Source organism: Mandrillus leucophaeus, unplaced genomic scaffold (assembly GCF_000951045.1).
Source record: "Mandrillus leucophaeus isolate KB7577 unplaced genomic scaffold, Mleu.le_1.0 Scaffold157, whole genome shotgun sequence".
Lineage (NCBI taxonomy): Eukaryota > Metazoa > Chordata > Mammalia > Primates > Cercopithecidae > Mandrillus > Mandrillus leucophaeus.
Genome location: NW_012101554.1, coordinates 5,235,118 through 5,257,149, shown reverse-complemented (window position 1 = coordinate 5,257,149; position 22,032 = coordinate 5,235,118). Strand labels below are relative to the sequence as shown.

The 22,032-nt window shown below is 44.6% G+C and overlaps 1 protein-coding gene across 1 annotated transcript in view; it reads left to right on the top strand.

The window, feature by feature from the left end:
• The window catches only part of SVOP (SV2 related protein homolog (rat)), a 126,995-nt gene that overhangs the window by 72,983 nt on the left and 31,980 nt on the right, over positions 1 to 22,032 (top strand). The window contains exons 7-11 of the mRNA XM_011975584.1: positions 7,288 to 7,351; positions 9,144 to 9,269; positions 11,098 to 11,226; positions 13,027 to 13,100; positions 16,725 to 16,801. Of these exons, the coding sequence (XP_011830974.1) occupies positions 7,288 to 7,351; positions 9,144 to 9,269; positions 11,098 to 11,226; positions 13,027 to 13,100; positions 16,725 to 16,801 (470 nt within the window). The remainder of the gene's footprint in view (positions 1 to 7,287; positions 7,352 to 9,143; positions 9,270 to 11,097; positions 11,227 to 13,026; positions 13,101 to 16,724; positions 16,802 to 22,032) is intronic.

Below are 22,032 nucleotides of genomic sequence, written 5' to 3'. Positions count from 1 at the left end.
AAAAAAAAAAAAAAAAAAAAAAGTAGAATGTAGAGTTTGCTTCTATTTTGTAACAAACCACCTTCGCATTCATGGTTTAAAACAATGATTAATTCAACTCATGATTCTGCAGTGAGGCAGTTTGGTGGCTCCTCTAGACTCTATGGGGCTTGCTCAAATGTCTTCAGTCCACTGAATCAGGGGGCACCCGGGCACCTGGTCCCATGGCACCTGGACAGGGGTGGATGGCAGCAAGCAGAAGCCACAAAGCTTCTCGAGGCCTAAGCTTGGAACTAGCATAACATCATTTCTGCTACATTCTGATGGTCAAAGCAAGTCACAAGGCCACTCAGATCCCAGGGAGGGGAAAATGAACTCTTGATGGGACGTGCTGCAGTCACACTGCATAGGTGCATAGATACTGGGAAGGAAAGTATTGGAGCAACTTTGGCAAGCCAGTTATAACTGGGTTCAAATCCAGGTGTGTCTGGTGCCAAAGCCCTAACCATGTTGAACAACAATTTCAAAGGGGTTTCTAGCATATATAGTCAGAAGGTCCTGTTAAATCATTTATGTCCACGGCGTCTCTGGTACTGATTTGGAGAATGACTCTGGTGTGTAGAGCTGGTGGTTCTTAACAGGTTTATATTCCCTTTAAGGCAGGTAAGAGAAATCACATGTAGAATCCCAGATAATTACACTTTCTGTCTACGGAGGGACATCAAGAAGGAATAGACTTTAATTCAAGCAAGGGAATTAAATACAATTTTATTTTTGTCATTACAGACAGCACACTTTTGTTTTAGAAAATTTGGAAAATGCAAATAAGCACCAACGAAATGATAATCACCTCTTACTGTGCCCTGTCTCTCCACGAAAATACCAATACAGGTTGGCACTGGGCCAATATGTTTTACTTCCAGTAGAGGGCGCCATGCACCGCAGTCAAACACCATTTATGTAAGCCGCTGCGAGGGGAAACCTGGAGTAAGGTAACCCACGCCCTCCTTGTGTTTTAGCTGCTCTTGAAGACAATACCTCAGGTAGCTGCCCAGCTGTTCTACCTTGAAACCTGCCCTAGAATGATCTTCAAATTGGTGTCAACAATGAGCTTATACACAAAGGCTGTCCTCGTTCCTCTAAAGACCAGGCAGAAATGCCAGGCTGAGATCACAGGTTCTTTCTTTCCAAACACGTGATCCAAATGGCAAGCCTCTAATTGCCCAGTGCTGTAAATGTGATTATTTGCAGTGGGAATTTATTTATGCCAGAATCAGCTGATTCTTGGCATTGCTAATTTCATTGCTCATTCTTTTATTTTTCAGTCTGATTATAATAATTGCCATATTTTGGATAAAGATCAAGTAGCTTGTTTTCATAATGAACTGCTATAAATAATGGCCAAATGTGGGGCACAACAATTATAGGAAAAGACGTTTCTTGTAGCACAGGTGGCAAAAGCAAGAAACTGATCACAACCTAAGCATTCATCAATAGGGGGCAGTTAAATAAATGATGATACTACCGAGATGAGGAAGGCTATGCAGCTGTTAAGAATAATGCTCAGCTGAGCGTGGTGGCTCATGCCTGCAATCCCAGCACTTTAGGAGGAGATTGAAGCAGGCAGATCGCTTGACTCAGGCATTCAAGGCCAGCCTGGGCAACACGGTGAAACCTTGTCTCTGCAAAAAATACAAAAATTAGCCAAGTATGGTGGTGCACACCTGTAGTCCCAGCTACTTAGGAGGCTGAGGTAGGAGGATCATCTACCCCAGGAGGTCAAGGCTACAATGAGCTGAGATCGTACCACTGCACTCCAGCCTGGGTGACAGAGCGAGACTCTGTCTCAAAAAAAAGGAAAGAAGAGAGGGAGGAAAAGATAGGAGAGAGGTAAGGAAAGAGAAGGGAAAATGAAAGAAAGAAATAGCATGTTAGTTAAATTTATGTATTTATTTTTCATAGAAAAGAGGCTGAAAGATTGCAGGCCAGACACAGTGGCTTATGCCTGTAATCCCAGCACTTTGGGAGGCCGAGGCGGGTGGATCACTTGAGGTCAGGAGTTGGAGACCAGCTTGGCTAACATAAGGAAACCCCATCTCTATTTAAAATACAATAAAATTAGCTGGGCGTTGTGGCGTGCACCTGTAATCCCAGCTACCCGGGAAGCTGAGGCAGGAGAACTGTTTGAACCTGGGAGGCAGAGGTTGCAGTGAGCCTGAGATCGCATCACTGCACTCCAGCCTGAATGAAAGAGTGAGACTCTGTGTCAGAAAAAAAAAAAAAAAACAAAAAAAAAACACCGAAAGATTGCAAGGCAAACTCTGAATAGTAGTTATGGCTTTCAGGAAGGGAAATGGAAGTTGGGGTCATAGGGATAGGAAAAATCATCATACACTCTGCATGCTTATGTATTGGTAAATTATTTTACAATGAGATTGCATTCATATAATACTCTATAACTGAAAAAAACAGAATGAAGAGACTTCATTAAATAGGTTATAGTTTTATTATAAAAACAAATCCTTGATCTCTAAGGATAGAAACAGCTTTGCCCTTAGAATATCCTACTGCACATTTTTGCATGATTAGTAGTTTGACTTCAATTTGGTGAGGGAAAGGTAAACATGGTATTACTATTGATTTTTAAAAATAATATAAGCATACCATTTGGAAAATAGAATAAAATATCAAAGTCATCCGTGATAATTGCTGCAATCTTTAGCAACCACTATAATCTTGGTTTCTATTATCAGGGTTTAGTTAATGAAATTCCCCATGGTTTTCTGATGAGTGAGGTACTGGAAGGAATATAAATTGGAACAACTTTTTGGAGAAGCACTTTGGTAGTATATATCTCAAATCATAAAAACAGGCATACCCTCCGACTCAAATTCTACTTAGGGGGAATCTGTCCTAAGGAAACAATGTGAAGACAACGACTTTCAGCCTAAAGATGTCTAAGGAAGTGTTGTTTGTAACTGTGAAACCATCCCAACAGGGAAGTGATTCATGGGTTGCGTGATATAGACAAACCTAGTTTAAAATGTTGGCTCTTCTGCTTACTAACTTACTAGCTGTGCAATCCTGGTCAAGTAACAACTTTTCTGTTGTTGATAGATGTAGATATGAAAATGGTGGTAGTCCATTCTCACAGTGCTGTAAATAACTATCTAAGACTGGGTACTTTTTAAAGAAAAGAGGTTTAATTGACTCACAGTTCCACAGGCTGTACAGGAGGTATGACTGGGGAGGAATCAGGAAACTTACAAGCATGGTGGAAGGCAAAGATGGAGCAAGCATATCTTCACATGGCAGCAGGAGACAGAGAGTGAAGAGGGAAGTGCTACACACTTTTAAACAACTGGATCTCATGAAAACTCACTCACTATCATGAGAACTGCAAGGGGGAAAACCACCCCCATGAGCCAATTACCTCCTACCAGGTCCCTCCCCCAACACTGCGAGTTACATTTCAACATGAGGTTTTTGAGTGGGGCCAAGAGCCAAACCATCTCTCTCTCTCTCTCTCTCTCTCTCACACACACACACACACACACACACACACACACACTGGGAATTGTAATTACTTATCCCCATGACTTGCAATTCTTATTGGGTGAGGTAATCCATGCAGAACATCTAGAGTAGTATTAAACACATAGTAGATACTCAGTAAAAGGTTGCTATTATTAAGGATAGTATGGTTCATGCATGTGATAGAATAGATGTGTGCAAGAGCCTATTAAATGGCATGGAAATGCTTGTTTATAAATCAGATTTATAATAGGCATTCTTGAGTATGATCTCAGCTAGGGATTCATACAGAGAGAAAAAGAAAGACTAAGACAGAAAGAGGGAACGTACTAAAATACACCATGAAGTGAGACTAGCTAGCATTAACATTTTCTTCTTGCTTTTCTCTAAAGAGAGTCCCACTGAACTACTGAAGCCCTAGCCCTTCTTCTGAGGCTCCTGAGAATTCTTCTTGCTTTGGATAGAGGTGCCTTTGCTCAGAATCCTAATAAGGACTTTTACTGATGATAGAAAGAACTGTGTCTAAATTTCAGTGGTATTGCTGAGGCCACCTTTTGAAAAGTGAAATGCTCTGTAGGGAAACCCATTGATTGGGCTGCATAGAAGTAGACAGAACTGGGGGCAGAGATTTCTCTATAAGTGATTTATTGAGAGTGTTCTTGGGAGGAAGCTACAAGAGTGAAAGATGCTAAGAGAAAGATACAGGGAAGAAGTTCACAAGGACGTGGTTTCTTCTGGACTTACCTGAGCACACAGGGAGCTAAGGAGTGTTCATTGCTCCACAGGGTCTGACCCCCACCCCCTCCCCCAATACCAGGGGGTGGGCCTTTTATACACATACATGCCAGTCTGCAGCCTGCCCTGGGGAGATGGGCATGACTCCTAGGTACCTCTGGGGTGATGCAGCTTCAGTTGCTCAAGAGTATCCATAAGAGAAGGTTGCAGGTATGAGCCATTAGCAGAAGCGCAAGGTGGGCACCCAGACCTAGTAAAGGGATCCTAGGAGATCTAAATGGGTCCCCAGCACCATCTGCCTTCAAAGAGTTAAAGGAAATTAACTTCCCTTTATCCCCCAACCCCCCACCCCTTAAGAAGAGCTAGGAGAATAACATGAGGCCATTTAGTAGCTCAGATGCCTGGCTTAGGTGGGAGATATGAGAAGAAAGAAGGCCTCCTCTTTCTAGCAAAATTGAAGGCAGCATGGGGTAGGTGGGAGCAGGGATTGATTTAAAAGTTCCCTTCCATGTCCAGCATGCCCAAAGGTTGAGGAAGTGAAAAGGAGGAAAGCGTGGAAGCAGCAGACAGAGGAGGCAGCCAGTGCAGTTGGGACATTGCTTACATTAAGGAAACAAGTAAATTGAGCAAAGATGTAACTGTATTGAGGATAATGAGACCAGATTTCCCATTCTTAGAGAAGGAAATTGCAGCATGGAAGTGAGGAAGGTTAGAATGAACCCTAAGGTGATGAACTGAAATGGAAAGTATCAGTATGAACTCGTTTTTAAATAAATATACACAGATAGTTATAGATATGGTGAGTGTGTGAAGAGACAAGGAGATAAGTAAGATAGAGATAGATAGAGAGACAGATAATCTCTTAGCTGTGTCCGCCAAGAGGGCGCAGCAGCAGTGACACCCCAGGAGCAATGAGCACACTGAGCACAGAGATCTTGGTTTCTAAATACCATCTTCTGCCAAAGGGAACCAGGGCTTCTTAGAAAGGTGATGACAGACTCCAGGGCTGGAGTAGAGGAAGTACAAGATGAGCTGGATCTTGTGCTAGAAAATAGGGAAGACCTCAAGGAATGATGGAGACATGCCAAAAAAACAATAAGAATCAGCTTGAAGGGGCTCCCACTGGGCAGATCTGGAACAGTCTGAGCATCAAAATAATAACAGGTTGCAGGCTGGGTGTGGTGGCTCACACCTGTAATTCCAGCACTTTAGGAGGCTGAGGTGGGCAGATCACTTGAGGTCAGGAATTTGAGACCAGCCTGGGAAACATGGTGAAACCCTATCTCTACCAAAAGATACAAAAATTAGCCAGGCATGGTGGCGGGCACCTGTAATCTCAGCTACTCAGGAGGCTGAGGTGGGAGAATTGCTTGAACCCAGGAGGTGGAGGTTTCAGTGAGCCAAGATTGTGTGCCACTGCACTTCAGCCTGAGCAACAGAGTAAGACCCTGTCTCAAAATACTACTACTACTACTACTACTACTACTGCTACTACTACTACTACTAATAATAATAATAGGCTGCAACTCATGGAATAAAATTGGAATCTTCCAGTCCTTATTGATTAAATGGATAGATAGATAGATAGATACTAGATAGATAGATAAGATAGATAAAGGGGAGGAGGAAAAGCTCTTCTGAGCATCAAAATAGTAACGGGCTACAACCCACTGCATAAATAGGACTCCACAAGTCCATACCGATTAAATGGATAGACAGATAAGATGAAGGAAAGAAGGAAAATCTCTTTCTTACAGTTGAATGTCAACTAATAAATACAGAAGGAATGACAAAAATAAAAAATACCATTTGTGGGGCTGGGCGCAGTGGCTCATGCCTGTAATCCTAGCGCTTTGGGAAGTTAAGGCAGAAAGATAGCTTGAGCCCAGGAGTTTGAGACCAGCATGAACAACATAGTGCGACCTTATCTCCACAATAATAAAAAATAAATAAAAATTACCGGGGCGTGGTGGCATGTGTTTATAGTCCCAGCACCTGTAGTCTTGGAGGCTGGTAAGAGGATGGCTTGAGCCTGGAAGGTTGAAGCTGCAGTGAGCCATGATCACACCATGCACCCTGTCTCAAAAAACAAAACAAACAAACAAAAACAACCATTTGTTACCATCACAGTTGTAGATGACATAGATAGAGATAGTCAGTGGCTAAAGCTGGTAGGTAGAGGTTATGTGGGGAACAGGATATTGGCATATTCTGAATACTTCCCCACAAAGGGGAAATATTCTTAATCACAAATGGGAAATTATAACTTAGGGTTGAGAAATCTGTCAGACCAGATTACCAAGCTGGTAATCTCCATCACCAGCTTGATCAGGTGATGAAGATTAATGTCACCAGTGATGGGACAGGTTGACATTGTGTGCCCTGGTATGCTGAGAAGGGCTCAAGTTGAAGAGTTCCTGCCAAAAAACATTTTTCCCTGGACTTATTGGATTATGGGTAGGGCTCAATGACAGCAGTTAGGAAATTTGAGAATCACTTGGGGAGTCAAAAATGCAGGTGAGGCCGGGCATGGTGCCTCACATCTATATTCCCAGCGCTTTTGGAGTCCGAGATGGGAGGATCACTTGAGGTCAGGAGTTCGAGACCAGCCTGGGTAACATACATCTGTACAAATCATCATAATAATAATTAGCCAGGAGTGGTGGTGCATGGCTGTAGTCTTAGCTGCTCCGGAGGCTGAGGCAGGAGGATCACTTAAGCCCAGGAGTTCAAGGTTGTGCAGTGAGCTATGATTGCACTTCAGCCAGGGTGACAGAGTGAGACACCAACTCATAAATAAATACAATAAAATAAAAATGCAGATGTCAGGGCCTTATCCCTGGGAGTTTGTTTCTGAAGGTCTGGGGAGGGAGGGAGCTAGAGATCTGTATATTTAACCATCATCATCTCAGGAAATTCTGATGTAAGTGGTTCACTGACCACCCTTGGAGGAATGTTGGCAGAAAATTTAGAAAACAGTAGCCATTTGCCCACCCAGTTCTGATCTTAACTCTTTTTCTGTCCCTTTTACATTTCCAGGGTGACGCTGTATGCTGAGTTCCTTCCCATGAAAGCCAGAGCTAAATGTATTTTGCTGATTGAGGTAAGGAGGAGAGCAGCCTGGGTCTCTAGAGCGTGTGGATTCTGGCAGGAGGTTCTCAGATGTCTTGAGCCACAGGCCAAGGAAAAGGGAGTTTAAGAAAGAAATATTACAGACTCAATATGTAAAGATGTGAAAGGATCAGTTACATCATTTCTGACATGCCAGTTTTGCAATATGGACAAATTCTTCAATTGACAAGAACATTCAATCTATCATCCCTCAAAAAAATATGTCAGCAAGGGTATGGAAGAGTATGTTTTCTTGAACTGTAAATAGCTTGTATCTGAGAGCTGGTGTGGCTAATGTGTGGTGTGAGTAGACCAAACTCCGGCCCACACCCATGTCATCACCCACCACCTGTCTTTTTGGTCAAGAATTTCCATTCTTGACCATTTCTGTGGCCTATAGACTGCCTTAAAACTTTCATGGTCCAGCTAGTTCCTCTCAAGTTTTTCTTCCAGGGTCTCGTGACCCATTTTCTAACCATGATCTGAAAGATCTCAGAGCAAATACAATGGCTCCATGACTCCCTGCCTCATGCAGCTGCCCAGTGGCCCCCTCCACACAGTGGCAGAATGGTTTATTTGCCCATGCTGGACATTGATTCCAACAGTGATGCCAATGAACCCACTCTGATGTCCCCAATCACTATAACCACACTGACAATTTTAATTGCATTGATCCCACAGCCCAACATCCTGACTACATCTGCTTCTTACCAATTAGGGTGATGCTCCACTGATCCACACTGATGTGGAAGAATCCGTTGTTTAAATATTGAAATGCATCTGGGACTTTGGGAGGCCGAGGCAGGAGAATCACTTGAGGCCAGGAGTTCGAGGCTGTAGTGAGGTGTGATCACATCACTGCACTCCAGCCTGAGTGGTAGAGCAAGACCCCATCTATTTAAAAAATAATAATAATAATAAAAATAAATAATAAAAAAAAAAGGCCAGGCACGGTGGCTCATGCCCATAATCCCAGTACTTTGGGAGGTCAAGACATTTGGATCACCTGAGATCAGGGGTTCGCAACCAGCCTGGCCAACATTGTGAAACCCCATCTCTACTAAAAAATACAAAAAATTAGTCAGGTGTGGTGGTGGACTGTAATACCAGCTAGTCAGGAGGCTGAGGCAGGATAATTGCTTGAACCCAGGAGGCGGAGGTTGCAGTGAGCTGAGATCGTGCCATTGCACTCCAGCCTAGGCAACAGAGCAAGACTCTGCCAAAAAAAAAAAAAAAAAGAAGAGGAAGAGGAAGAGAGAAGAAGTAGGAGGAGGAGGAGAAGGAGTAGGAGGAGAAGGAGGAGGAGGAGGAGAAAGAAGAGGAGGAGGAGGAGGAGTGGAAGAAAAAGAAACACATCTAGACCAGCTGATCTTGAGCCTGGGAGGTTGAGGCTACAGTGAGCCATGATTGGGATACTGTACTTCAGCCTGAGCGACAGAGCAAGACAGAGAGAGAGAGAGAGAGAGAGAACACCAATGTGTTCACTACCAATTTGATATCACGTAATATTGGTCATATTGATCTCCTTAACCAGAGCTGCCACATTGCCCAGCTCCAGCGGGTGACATGCAAATATTATACAGTGTAGATGGTACCCTCGTAAGCTGGGCAACATGGCAGCCCTGGCTCAACCATACAGACCACAGGGAAAGGGTGACTATTCTAACCTTGCTGACTCCAATAACCCCTTACCGATAGAGATACCCTTGTCCACAATGCCCCCATAATTCCTCACTGTGAGGACCATGCTTCCCCCACCACTGACCCTGATTCTCCTGTGCCAGGTATTCTGGGCCATTGGGACAGTGTTCGAGGTCGTCCTGGCTGTGTTCGTGATGCCCAGCCTGGGCTGGCGTTGGCTGCTCATCCTCTCGGCTGTCCCGCTCCTCCTCTTTGCCGTGCTGTGTTTCGTAGGTATCCTTTAAGAGATTTCGGCTTTTGCTACCTGACACCTTACAGTCCACTCTATTTTGGTGGGGAGGGGATGGAGAAGGATACCAAAGCCACCTTTTAAGATTATTTTTTTAAATCAGGAAATGAGACAAGGGAGCTATGGCCTGGGGTAGCCCCAGCATGGAGTGTTAGATTTCCTCCAGACAGACACTTCTGGGATGTTTTCTGGGGAGATAACTGGGGATGGGAGGATACATTGGCCCCATCATTGCAAAATCTACACTTAAAGTGATTGTATTGCACTAATTGAGACTCTTAAGTTGCAAGCGACAGAAACCCAATTCAAACTGGCTTGAGTAAAAGAGAGGAATAAATATGTTTCAGAGGATTAAATCGGACTTCAGGCGTGGCTGCTCCAGGAGTTTAAATGATCTCTTCATCTCAGCTCTGCATAAACCACACCCTCTGCTGAGATCTTGCCACATACTCATCATTTCATGGGCACATGCATGAAACACTTTACAGCCAGTAGGTACTAAAATAAGCCTAGAGATGGGTAGTTCTCATGTATGGTAACTACTACAAAAATTTCTGGTAATGACAATAAGTATTAATAATTATTAAGCTTAACTGTGTGGCAGGCTTTGTGCTCCATGCAATATCACATTTATTCCTCCCAATAATCACAGGACTATAATGAATCCCTGTATTAGTCAGGATGATACCAGCTGCTGAAACAAATGAAGCCCACAATTTCAGTAACATAGCACGATAGGAGCTTCTCTCTCTCTAACACAATAGTTCAGAATGACTTTTCTGGTTGGCAAGTGGAATTCTGGGCCCAGTTTTTGTCCAGCTGGTGGCTCTGCTATCCTCTAGGGCTTTGAAGTCTTCTACATACACTCAATAGACTTGCAAAAGGCAAGTGGAGACTGCACAGTCACTTCTTGAATACCTTGGCCGGGAATAGTCAGCTCATATGCCATTGGTGAATGCAAGTCACATGGTCCCACCTAGATGCAAGGGGAGCTGGGAAATGTAGTCCCTGTCTGGGCAGCCACATCTAAGGACAACTTTGCACTATGAAAAAGGAAACAGAATGTTGGTGGGCATTTGCACTCTCTGCTATATCCTCTTTTTATTGATGAGAAAACTGAAGCCCAGAGGGGCTGACTTGTTAAAGGGCCTACAGCAAATAGACCAAAAAACTCTAAACTAGATCTTCTAACTCTTAGTCTTTTCTCCAGTATACCTGCTGTTTCAAACAGCTGTCGCTCCATTTTTACAGAAATGTATGTATCTAGTCATTTGGGGTTGGGACTTCCATTGTTCTAAAAATCTTTCTGATTTCTTTCTTTCTCTTGAACTGAGTTTGCAAGATGATGCTGAATACAGGTGAGGTACAATTCCTTGAGAGATGGGGATGAGATTTCTGACAGTCATCTTAATTTAATTCAGCCCTCGCCTGGAACTCTGAAAGCAGCCCCAAATAATAGTAATAGCAACCGTGACAATAATAATAGCTGCATTAACCTATACCAGGCACTGCGCTAGGCCCCTTGCCTGGATTATCCTGTTTAATCCTCTCAAGAGCCCTAAGAGGTAGGATCTCTTATCATTCACATTTAATGGAGGAGGAAATGAAAGCACAGAGAAGTCAAGTAATTGTACAGGGTCACACAACCAACGTAATAAATGGCAGGGCCAGGATTTGAAGTCAGGTCTCTGGCTTCAGAGCCCCCACCCTTAAAGATCCCACACACAAGTAAGAGTGTGTGGCTAGAAGTGAGTGCTCTGTTCCACCCTAATCAGCCACACGTGGGTCTCCTGTCTCCCCCATCCCAGTGGCTGCCGGAAAGTGCAAGGTATGATGTGCTGTCAGGGAACCAGGAAAAGGCAATCGCCACCTTAAAGAGGATAGCGACAGAAAATGGAGCTCCCATGCCACTGGGGAAACTCATCATCTCCAGACAGGTCAGTGCCTGGACCAATAGACTGCAATGTGCGTGTCGGGGTGCATTCAGGGGAGTGTGTGCATATGGAGTAGGGCATGCATGCATGGACACACGTGGGTATGTGTACCCAAGGTGGGGTGTGTGCGTGCACATGGAGCAGATGAGGGCCCAGTAGACAGACCCACAAGGGTAATTTGGCAACTCCAATCTGTATTTTCACTGCCAAGTTTTTTTTTTTTTTTTTTTTTTTGAGACGGAGTCTCGCTCTGTCGCCCAGGCTGGAGTGCAGTGGCTGGATCTCAGCTCACTGCAAGCTCCGCCTCCCGGGTTTACGCCATTCTCCTGCCTCAGCCTCCCGAGTAGCTGGGACTACAGGCGCCACCACCTCACCCGGCTAGTTTTTTGTATTTTTTAGTAGAGATGGGGTTTCACCGTGTTAGCCAGGATGGTCTTGATCTCCTGACCTCGTGATCCGCCCGTCTCGGCCTCCCAAAGTGCTGGGATTACAGGCTTGAGCCACCACGCCCGGCCTTCACTGCCAAGTTCTAAAAATGCTTCCTGGAGAATTTCACCAGTGATTAGAGAAATGTAACATCTGCTAATGGGTCCTGTAACTACTGCTGCTTTGGTTTCGCCTTTCAGCACAGATGAAGTCTGACTAGCAAATGAGATTGACTGGCAAAAGCTGTGCAACAAAACCACGTTAGGAGGGAGCGTGCTTAGATCTAGGGGATCAAACTGCACCCTGTGTAGATGTTCTTAATGGACGGTGCCTCACTCCACCGGTAACACCATCAGGGAATCCACCACGGTGAAACTTGAGCGCCTACTGTATGTAGGCACCAGCATTGCACACACGGGGAGAAAAGATTCGGATTTAAGGCTGCAGTCCTTGCCTTCAAGAACCATCCAAGCAGACTGGAGAAACATGACAAATACCTTAAGCAGACATCAGATCCTATAAAGAAATTGCCTTTTAAAATAAAGTTATATTTCTGATTCTTTTTATATTATGCAAGGAGAACTCAATGGCCTTTCACCAGGTTGGAAGGAGGTGTTTGGTCTGACAACATAGAGGCCAGGGGACCTGCCCCATATCTACAGGGGGCAGAGCAGGAGGGATTCCTCAAGAGGTGCAGAAGCCCATTTGGTTGCCTTTGGGGAGAGATTCCTTCCATGGATGAGGGAAAGCCAGGCTGGTCTCGAACCCCTGGTGTCATGTGATCAACCTGCCCTGGCCTCCCAAAGTGCTGAGATTATGGGCACGAACCACCATACCTGGCCATAGCATATATTTTTTAAAGAACACTATAAAGCAAAGATTTGATGAATTTGTAAATTATGTAAAATTGGCCAATCAGTCATTTAGCTAATCAATCTTTTGGTAAATTGGCCTTTGGTGAATTCGTTTCTCAGCACATTAACTGTTGCCACCTAGACCTAGAACTGGGGAAGGCGCATGTGTGTGTGTGAAATGGCTGGACATGCTTTGGACTGGTTTTCTGCTCCCTGGGTTCATGGGTCTGTGCTGAGGTCTGAGGGGCCAGGAAGGAGGGATCTGCTTCCCAAGTCCCAGTTTCCAGGTTGGAGGGCATGAGATCCGTCCTGTGGATCATGCCCCTGGACACGGTTGGGTTCTGGCTGGAGGGGCTGGGAGGCTGCATCCTGTAGATTTGAGACCTGGGTTATCAGAGCTCCAGTGTCCTACTTACCAGAAACCTCCCTCCCAGCCTGGGTGTGCACTAGTCTCAGGCCACCAGCCCATCTCTCATGCATCTGTAGGGGAGAGAATAAACACTATGTCCTTGTTTTGAAACAGGAAGACCGAGGCAAAATGAGGGACCTTTTCACGCCCCATTTTAGATGGACAACTTTGTTGCTGTGGTTTATATGGTAAGAGCTGTTTGTTGACCACTTTGACCCCTTTCCGCTCCCTGTGCCCTGTTTTGGGTTTTGTTTTAATGCAATGGACAGAGAGCACTTTGATTTCAGGCAACATTTGCAAATTTCAGTAGTTTGAACATCATCCTCCTGATTCCCATCGTATCCGGGTTATCGTCTGTACATACTATTATTTCCTTAATCTTTTTCTTTAACTTGATGCTTTTAGTCAAGTATCTTTTAAAAAGAAACTTTATAACTCGATTTTATTGTATTTTTTATTTTTGAGACAGAGTCTCCTCACTCCACTGCTCAGGCTGGTGTGCAGTGGCGCAATCCTAGCTTACTGCAGCCTTGAACTCCTGAACTGAAGCAATCCTACCTCCTCAGCCTCCCCAAATTCTGGGATTACAGGTGTAAGCCACTGAACAAGGCTATACCTCTACTTTAAAAGAAAACACCTTAATTGCAAGTCACAGATAGAAGGCACTCTTAAAGAGAAATACCAGAAAAAGTAACTAGACCGATGGTTTGCAGAGGCAATTAGCCTCTGTATTTAAGAGATAAAAAGGCTGGCTGGGAACGGTGGCTCATGCCCGTAATCCCAACACTTTGGTAAGGCTGAGGTGGGAAGATCTCTTGAGGCCAGGAGTTTGAGACCAGCTTGGGCAACGTGGTAAAACCCTGTCTCTACAAAAAATGTTTAAGTTAGCTGGGTGTGGAGGTATGCACCTGTGGTCCCCGCTACTCAGGAGGCTGCGGTGGGAGGATCACTTTAGCCCAGGAGGTCGAGGCTGCAATGAGCTGTGATCAGGCCACTGTACTCCAGCCTAGGCAAGAGAGTGAGATCCTGTCTCAAAACAAAAACAAAAAAGAGACGGGAAAGGGGAGGTGTTAAGGACTCATTAGCATGTAAGTGAGACTGGGATATAATTTAAAATGATTGAAAGAATTGAAAGTAAACTTAAAAGGGAATTTTTCTTTCACAATATGATTGAATATTTCTGCTATGTGGGCCGGTGTGGTGGCTCATGCCTGTAATCCCAGCACTGTGGGAGGCTGAGGCAGGTGGATCACCTGAGGTCAGGAGTTCGAGACCAGCCTGACCAACATGGCATAACCCTATCTCTACTAAAATACAAAAATTAGCCAGGCGTGGTGGTGGGCACCGTAGTCCCAGCTACTTGGGAGGCTGAGGGATGAGAACCACTTGAACCTGAGAGAAGCTGCAGTGAGCCGACATTGCACCACTGCACTCCAGCCTGGGCAACAGAGCGAGACTCTGTCTCAAAAATACGTGTGTGTGTGTATGTGTGTGTGTGTGTGTATGTGTGTGCGTGTGTGTGTGTGCGTGCGTGTGTGTCTGTGTACGTGTGTGTATATGCATGTGTATGTGTGTGTATGTGTGTATGTGTGCATGTATGTGTCTGTGTGTGTGTTTGTGTGCGTGTGTGTATGTGCGTGTGTGTGTCTGTGGGTGTGTGTGTCTGTGTGTGTCTATGTCTGTGTGTCTGTGTGTGTGTGTCTGCGTGTGTGTCTGCTTGTGTTTGTGTGTCTGTGTGTGTTTGTAGTGTGTGTCTGTGTGTGTGCGTGTGTGTATGTGTCTGTGTGCGTGTGTGTGTGTGTGTGTGTGTGTGTGTGTGTGTGTGTGTGTGTGTGTTTGTTTGTGTGTGTGTGTGTGTGTGTGTGTGTATGTGTCTGTGTGTGTCTGTGTGTGTATGTGTCTGTGTGTGTGTTTGTGTGTGTATGTGTATGTGTGCGTGTGTGTATGTGTGTGTATGTATGTGTGTGTGTCTTGTGTGTCTGTGTTTATGTGTGTGTCTTGTGTGTCTGTGTTTATGTGTGTGTATGTGTGTATATGTGTGTGTGTGTCTTTGTGTGTGTGTGTGTGTGTGTGTGTATTTATACTATGTCAGTGTCTTCACTGTAGCCCATATTGCCCCTTGGGTACCGCAGGGGTGGCATGTGGCACATATTTTGGGAACCACTGATTTGGTCAACAAGGGCATTCTTTTAAGGTCCTGTTGGACCTTTTCTTAAATAACACCCGTGGAAGGGCGCTGGAACCGGAAGGTGTGGGTTGGGGGTAGTATTTGGAGAGTGTAATCACCTTAAACTCCACAGTGAATTGGAGCTGCAGTCATCTTTCAAGTCTCTTTGCACCAATTCATGTACACAGCATTAACAGTGAACAAACTTGGCCTAAGGCTTTAATGTTCTTTTTTAACCAGTTCTCATTTTTCCGTTCACCATTTAGCAAAGGTGCTAATTAACGGGGAAGTGTCCTCGAGGTGGTCAATTACAGGGAAGAGGAGAAAAAAGCTTTGATAATATACAGAACAGCCTCTAGCTCTGCCCCGAATTCCTGAGAGCCCAATCAACTCAGCGAGCCTGCAGAATTTTTTTAAAGGATGGTGGGGGTCAGAGCTGAGAATACCCACCTTTGAGCACATGTAATTTGGTTGGGCCAACGCTCCTTGAATACTGAAGCAATTAATTAGAGACTAATTTTAGTGCATTATGAAAGTCACTAAATTTGCTTGCACACATTGTAACCTAAGGAAATGCATCACTGGCTTCTGATTATGACTGAGTTTTCATTATAACTATTCTACTGGAAGAGAATATTCCGGTCTTGCAAACTTGAGTATTCTAGTTCCTGGGTCAGCCAGGAGTTAATAAATGGTGTCATTCTGCTCTGAAATTCAAAAATCACATGTCCAAGTTGACGCACTTAACCCAGAGCCCTAAAAGATGGCAATGGGACTGTTTTCTTCCAGAGGTGGGTCCCATTTTCCCCCTATTGCCGGTTGGGTAGACAGTCTTGGAGGTGTTGTGTCTCTGGTATAGTATAGTTCTGTTGCCAGAAAGGTGTCCCACTTCAGATCCCAAGAGAGGGTTTTTGTATTTCGTGCAAGAAATAATTCAAGACCAGTCCATAGAGTAATGTGAAAGCAAGTTTATTAAGAAAGTAAAGGAATAAAAGAACGACTACTCCATAGGCAGAGCAGCCCCCAGGGCTCCTGGTTACCCATTTTTATGTTTATTTCTTGATGATATGCTAAACAAGAGGTGGGTTATTCATGCCTTCCCTTTTTAGACCATATAGGGTAACTTCCTGAGGTTGCCATGGCATTTGTAAACTGTCATGGCACTGGTGGGAGTGTAGCAGTGAGGACGACCAGAGGTCACTCTCATCACCATCTTGGTTTTGGTGGGTTCACAGCTGGCTGCTTTACTGCAACCTGCTTTATCAGCAAGGTCTGTATGATCCGTATCTTGGCTGACTCCTATCTTATCCTGTGACTTAGAATGCCCAGCCATCTGGGAATGCAGCCCAGTAGGTCTCAGCCTTCATTTACCCAACCCCTATTCAAGATGGAGGTGCTCTGCTTCAAACGCCTCTGACAGTTCTTGGCCTTTCAGAGGACACAGGATCACTTCCCTTTGATCATATCATGATTTTTTTTACCTGCCATCTTCTTGCTCAAGGTCCCCAGTGAAGTCCCCAAAATCCCAGTGCTGCCCAAAGACTGGTTCCTGCTGCTGTAGACGTTGGCCCTTCCCAAGGGGGTAGGGAAAGGGGACTTGCATTCCTCTGATCATTTCTTTACCGTTCTTGCTTTCTCCTGGCAGGTTTTCCAATGCATTCTCTTACTACGGGTTAGTTCTACTCACCACAGAACTCTTCCAGGCAGGAGATGTCTGCAGCAGTGAGTATCTTGGTTGTCTTTGCCAGCTAACTACTCCCACACCCTCGGCACATACACGGTCGTGCACACACTCCCACTCCAGGCTCTGCCCTTAAAGGGACTTGGCCTTCTACTACTTCTGTGGTTTCCAAGACACTCTGTAGAAACCTGGACAGTCATCGCAATGGAGCTAACCTTAACGGAGCCACATCTACGTCAGGGTTTGGGCTCTGAAGTTCGCACTGTTAAAAGATAAACCAAGGCACATTAAAGAAAAACAGAGGCAATTTTGAAGAGTTTGAGCAGACAGCGATTCATGAATCAGTAGAAAAGAGCTGAAGAAAACAGAAACAGGGAACAAAAAGCAGATGAGTAGTTTCAAAGTGACTTTCCTTATAGGATTAAAACAGAACAGATTTTCTTGTCCGCCAGCTCAAGTAAACTAGGCCCCTTCACATGGGTTGCTGTGAATCCTCCTTTTTAAAATTATTATTATTTTATTTATGGTTAGTATTATTTTATTTTTTATTTTTGATGGAGTCTCACTCTGTTGCCCAGGCTGGAGTGCAGGGGCTCGATCTCGGCTCACTGCAGCCTCTGCTTCCTGGGTTCAAGCAATCCTCCTGCCTCAGCCCCCCAAGTAGCTGGGATTACAGGTGGCACCACCATGCCTGGCTAATTTTTGTATTTTTTTTTTAGTAGAGATGAGGTTTCGCAATGTTGGTCACGCAGGTCTCAAACTCCTGACCTCAGATGATCTGCCTGCCTCAGCCTTCCAAAGTGCTGGGATTACAGGTGTGGGCAACTGTGCCTGGCCTATTATTATTATTATTATTATTGAGACAGGGTCTCATTCTTTCACCCAGGCTGGAGTGCAGTGGCACAATCATGGCTCACTGCAGCCTCCACCTCCTAGGCTCAAGAGATCCTCATACCTTATGCCCCCAAGTAGCTGGGACTACAGGTGCAAAAAGAAATAGCACGTTAGTTAAATTTATCTATTTATTTATTCATAGAAAAGAGGCTGAAAAGTTGCAGGCCAAGTGCGGTGGCTCATGCCTGTAGTCTCCGCACTTTAGGAGGCCGAGGCAGGCAGATTACCTGAGGCCAGGAGTTCGAGACCAGCCTGGCCAACATGACAAAACCCCGTCTACACTAAAAATACAAAAATTAGCTGGGTGTGGTGGTATGTGTCTGTAATCCCAGCTACTGAGGAGGCTGAGGCAGGAGAATTGCTTGGACTCAGGAGGTGGAGGTTGCAGTGAGCAGAGATCATATCACTGCACTCCAGCCTGGGTGACAGAGTGAGATTCCATTAAAAAAAAAAAAAAAGAAATATATTTGGGAGTAAAATATTTTGATTTCCTTCCGGGTCTGCTGTCTGTCGAGTGATGTTCTACTAGAGTCAAGTTGGACTTTGGTATCTGATTGCCACGAAGAGTCTGTTTTGTCGGTCTTACGGTCTTTGTTTTAATGTTAATGCTGGTCAGTTGTGCCTAAACCCTAAAAGGGAGGGGGTATAAGAAGGAGGTATGTCTGAACCTCCTTCCCATTATGGCCGGAATTCAGCTTTTCAGGTTTCTCTGGAGTCCCCTTGGCCAAGAAGGGATCCGTTCAGCAGATTGGGAGCTTAGGATTTCATTTTTGGTTTGCAGTTAAGTTACTCTTAGCCGATTTCAGTTTGCTCACCTAGGACCCCACAACATTGGAGCTGTCTCAGACTAATGGCCTCTCAGTTAACTTTTTCTAATAGCATTTCTTTTTCTTTTTTTTTTTCGAGACAAGGTCTTGCTTTGTTACCCAGGCTGGAGAGCAGTAGTGTGAACATAGCTCACTGCAGCCTTGACCTCCTGGGCCTAATAGTATTTTAAGGTGAAAATTTAATGTAGGTTAAAATTATGGCTGGGTATGGTGTTTCACACCCATAATCCTAGTGGTTTGGGAGGCAGAGGCAGGAGGATCACTTGAGGCCAGGAGTTCAAGAACAGCCTGGACAACATGGCAAGACCCTGTCTCTACAAAAAATTTAAAAAATTAGCTGAGTATGGTGGTGTGCGCCTGTAGTCCTAGCTACTAGTTGGGAGGCTGAGGCAGAAGGATTTCCTGAGCCCAGGAGTTCCAGGCTGCAGTGAGCCATGATTGAGCCTCGGCAATCCAGCCTGGGTGACAGAGTGAGACTCTGTGTGTAAAAAATAAAAATAAATAAATAAAATTTTCATCTCAAATCCCCTAAAGAGCCCTCACGAAGTATAGGACTCAGAGCTTTATGAATGTGATCCTGTGCAATAATTCTAATGTGCACATTAAGTTTGAGGACCAAGTTGGCTCTCCACCATGGCCACATAACAGACTCACCCGGGAAGCTTTTAAACAATGCCCAGACCCATTTAATCAGGACTTGGGAGGGCAGGTGGAGCCCAAGAATTAGTGAGTTTTAAAAGCTCCCAGGTGATTCTATTGTGCAGCTGGAGGTGGGAACCACTGGACAAAAAGAAACAAACGCAAAGGAAAGTCTATATGCTTTTTCATGCCTGTGCTTTTAAGCCATTCTGACTTTTAAGATAACACTAAATTCTCAGCATTGAACTCAGGTTAGAGGATAAAAGAATCAAGTTCCTGCTTGTGTTCGGGGTTTGCCCAATTATCTTTTATATTAGGCCTCTACAATCATAGCGAATAGTTTTGTATATTGGTGTAAGGATTGAGTGAGGTAGTGGAGTCCCATCTCGCTGCGGGATTGTGGGAGAGTCTATGTTAAATGTTTGCTGATGTGCTTTGATTGTAGAGTCAATCATAGGGTTTGGTATTGATTGAGCACAGATTGCATCTCTTAAGAGCAGAATGCTTAAGCTAAGCATCCTAGTGCTTAAACTAAGGATTCAGGGGAATGTCGTGAAATGGGGGTTAGCAACCTTTTTCTATAAAAGGTCAGGTAGTAAATATTTTAGGCTTTGCAGGCCACACAACTCTGTTGCTTGTAGCAGACAACGGTGGACGGTATATTGTTAAATTACGTCTAACCTAAAGCTGCCTCCTTGCATATTTTAAGTTCAGTCTAAAGGTTTCTCCATTCATAGTGAACAGTAACCTAACGGATGTGTGAACAGACTGCAGTCTACACTTGTGCCAGTTGCTGATTTCCGCCCCTCAAAAGCAGTCAACTGGCCAGGCATGGTGGCTCATGCCTGTAATCCCAGGACTTTGGGAGCCGAGGTGGGATGATCACCTGAGGTCAGGAGTTCAAGACCAGCCTTGCCAATATGGCGAAACCCCATCTCTACTAAAAATACAAAAATTACCGGAGCGTGGTGGCACGTGCCTATAATCCCAGCTACTCGGGAAGCTGAGGCAGAATTGCTTGACTGGGGAGGCAGAGGGCGCAGTGAGCTGAGATGGCGCCACTGCACTCCAGCCTGGGCAACAGAGCGAGGTTCTGTCTTAAAAAAAAAAAAAAAAAAAAATCAACTGTTCAAAACTCTATTCAAATGAAGCAAACACTGAGCTGTAACCAGTCCAGCAGTTTCTGTATCTCACTTCCATTTTCTGTCACTTTCCTGTTTCTGTCCATAAACCTTTGAACACTTGGCAGCACCAGTCTGTCTCTGACCCTATTCTGGCTTGGGGGATGCCTGATTCATGATTTACTCTTTGTTCAATTAAACTCTGTTACATTTAATTTATCCAAGGTCTTTCTCTTAAAAATATAAATGAACAAGCATTGCTTGTGTTTCCAGGCAAATTTGAATTTTGTGTCATTTTTATGCCTCATTATTTCTTCTTTTAATTTCTAAAAATCATTTGAAAAAAACATTTTTAGCACATAGGTCAGGAAAAACAGGCAAGGGACCAGATTCAGCCAGAGTTTGCTGACCCCTGTTGAAAAGCTCTCTCTTATACCTGGGCGGGAAAGTAAAACTGTAGAACAAGCCCACAGCTGGAAATTAGGAGACCTGGGTTCCAGCACCAAGTACCTGTGTCACTTTGGGCAAGTCATTTACTTAGTATATATTTTCTACATGCCAGGTACTGGTCTCTGTGTCAGTGTCCAAGAAAGCCAGAGCTGGACAGAAGTGAAGGAAAATGTCGTTTAGTAACAATTGCAGCAGGAGAAGAGAGACCTCAGTATAGAACTGGGCTCCTTTCTGTATACGCAAGTATTCAAAGTGGGGATTTATAGCCAGAGAGCAGGGTAGGGGAGTGAGATGGAAAATGGAAAATTACTGAGAGGAAATGTCAAGGATAAGATGGTTTCTGGTTAAACTGACTTGATAGGATTATTGCTGGGCCAGGCTCACACCTGTAATTCCAGCACTATGGGAGGCAAAAGGGGGAGGATTGCTTATACTCAGAAGTTCGAGACCAGCCTGGGCAACATAGTGAGACCCCCATCTGTACAAAATGTAGAAAAAATTAGCATGCCTGTGGTCCCAGCTACTTAGGAGGCTGAGGCAGGCGAGTCGCCTGGGCCCGGGTAAGTCAAAGCTGCAGTGAGCTGTGATCACACCACTGCATTCCAGCCTGGGCAACAGAGCGAGGTTCTGTCTCTAAAAATATAAATAAATAAATGAATAAATAAATAGGTTTATTGCTAAAGGCAAGTATGGGGAGGAAGCATATCTTTCCTTCTATTCATCCTGGTTTTATGACTGAGGCCTGTATAACGAAAGACAGATTAAGAAAAGCATACGAACGTATTTCATCTAAGTTTGATGTGGCATAGGAGCCTTCATAAGGAAATGAAGACCTGGAGAAATGGTTAAGCCTGAGTATTTTTGTGCTAGATTTGATGAGCAGTGGAGAGTCGTAGAGAAATATGACAGGATGAAGAGTGTGACCTAGTGGTAACAAACTGGGGGGAAGTCAGCAAGCCCTGTTCAGATTCTTTTCTGTCTGTGTGTCTTTGGAGATAAGGGTGTTCTTCTTCTCTGGGTATAGGCAGGGCACCTCTCACCTGAAAGTTTTAGGATCTGCTTCGAAACAAAGTCATAAAATTGCTGCGCATGATGGCTCATGCCTGTAATCCCAGCACTCTGAGAGGCTGAGGTGGGCAGATTTCTTGAACTCAGGAGTTCGAGACCAGCCTGGGCAACATATTGGAACCCTGTCTCTATCAAAACTACAAAAACTGAGCCGAGCATGGTGGCATTCATCTGTGGTCCCAGCTACTTGGGAGGCTGAACTGGGGGATCGCTTGAGCCTGAGAAGCGGAGGTTGCAGTGAGACGAGATTGCACCTCTGCACTCCAGCCTGGG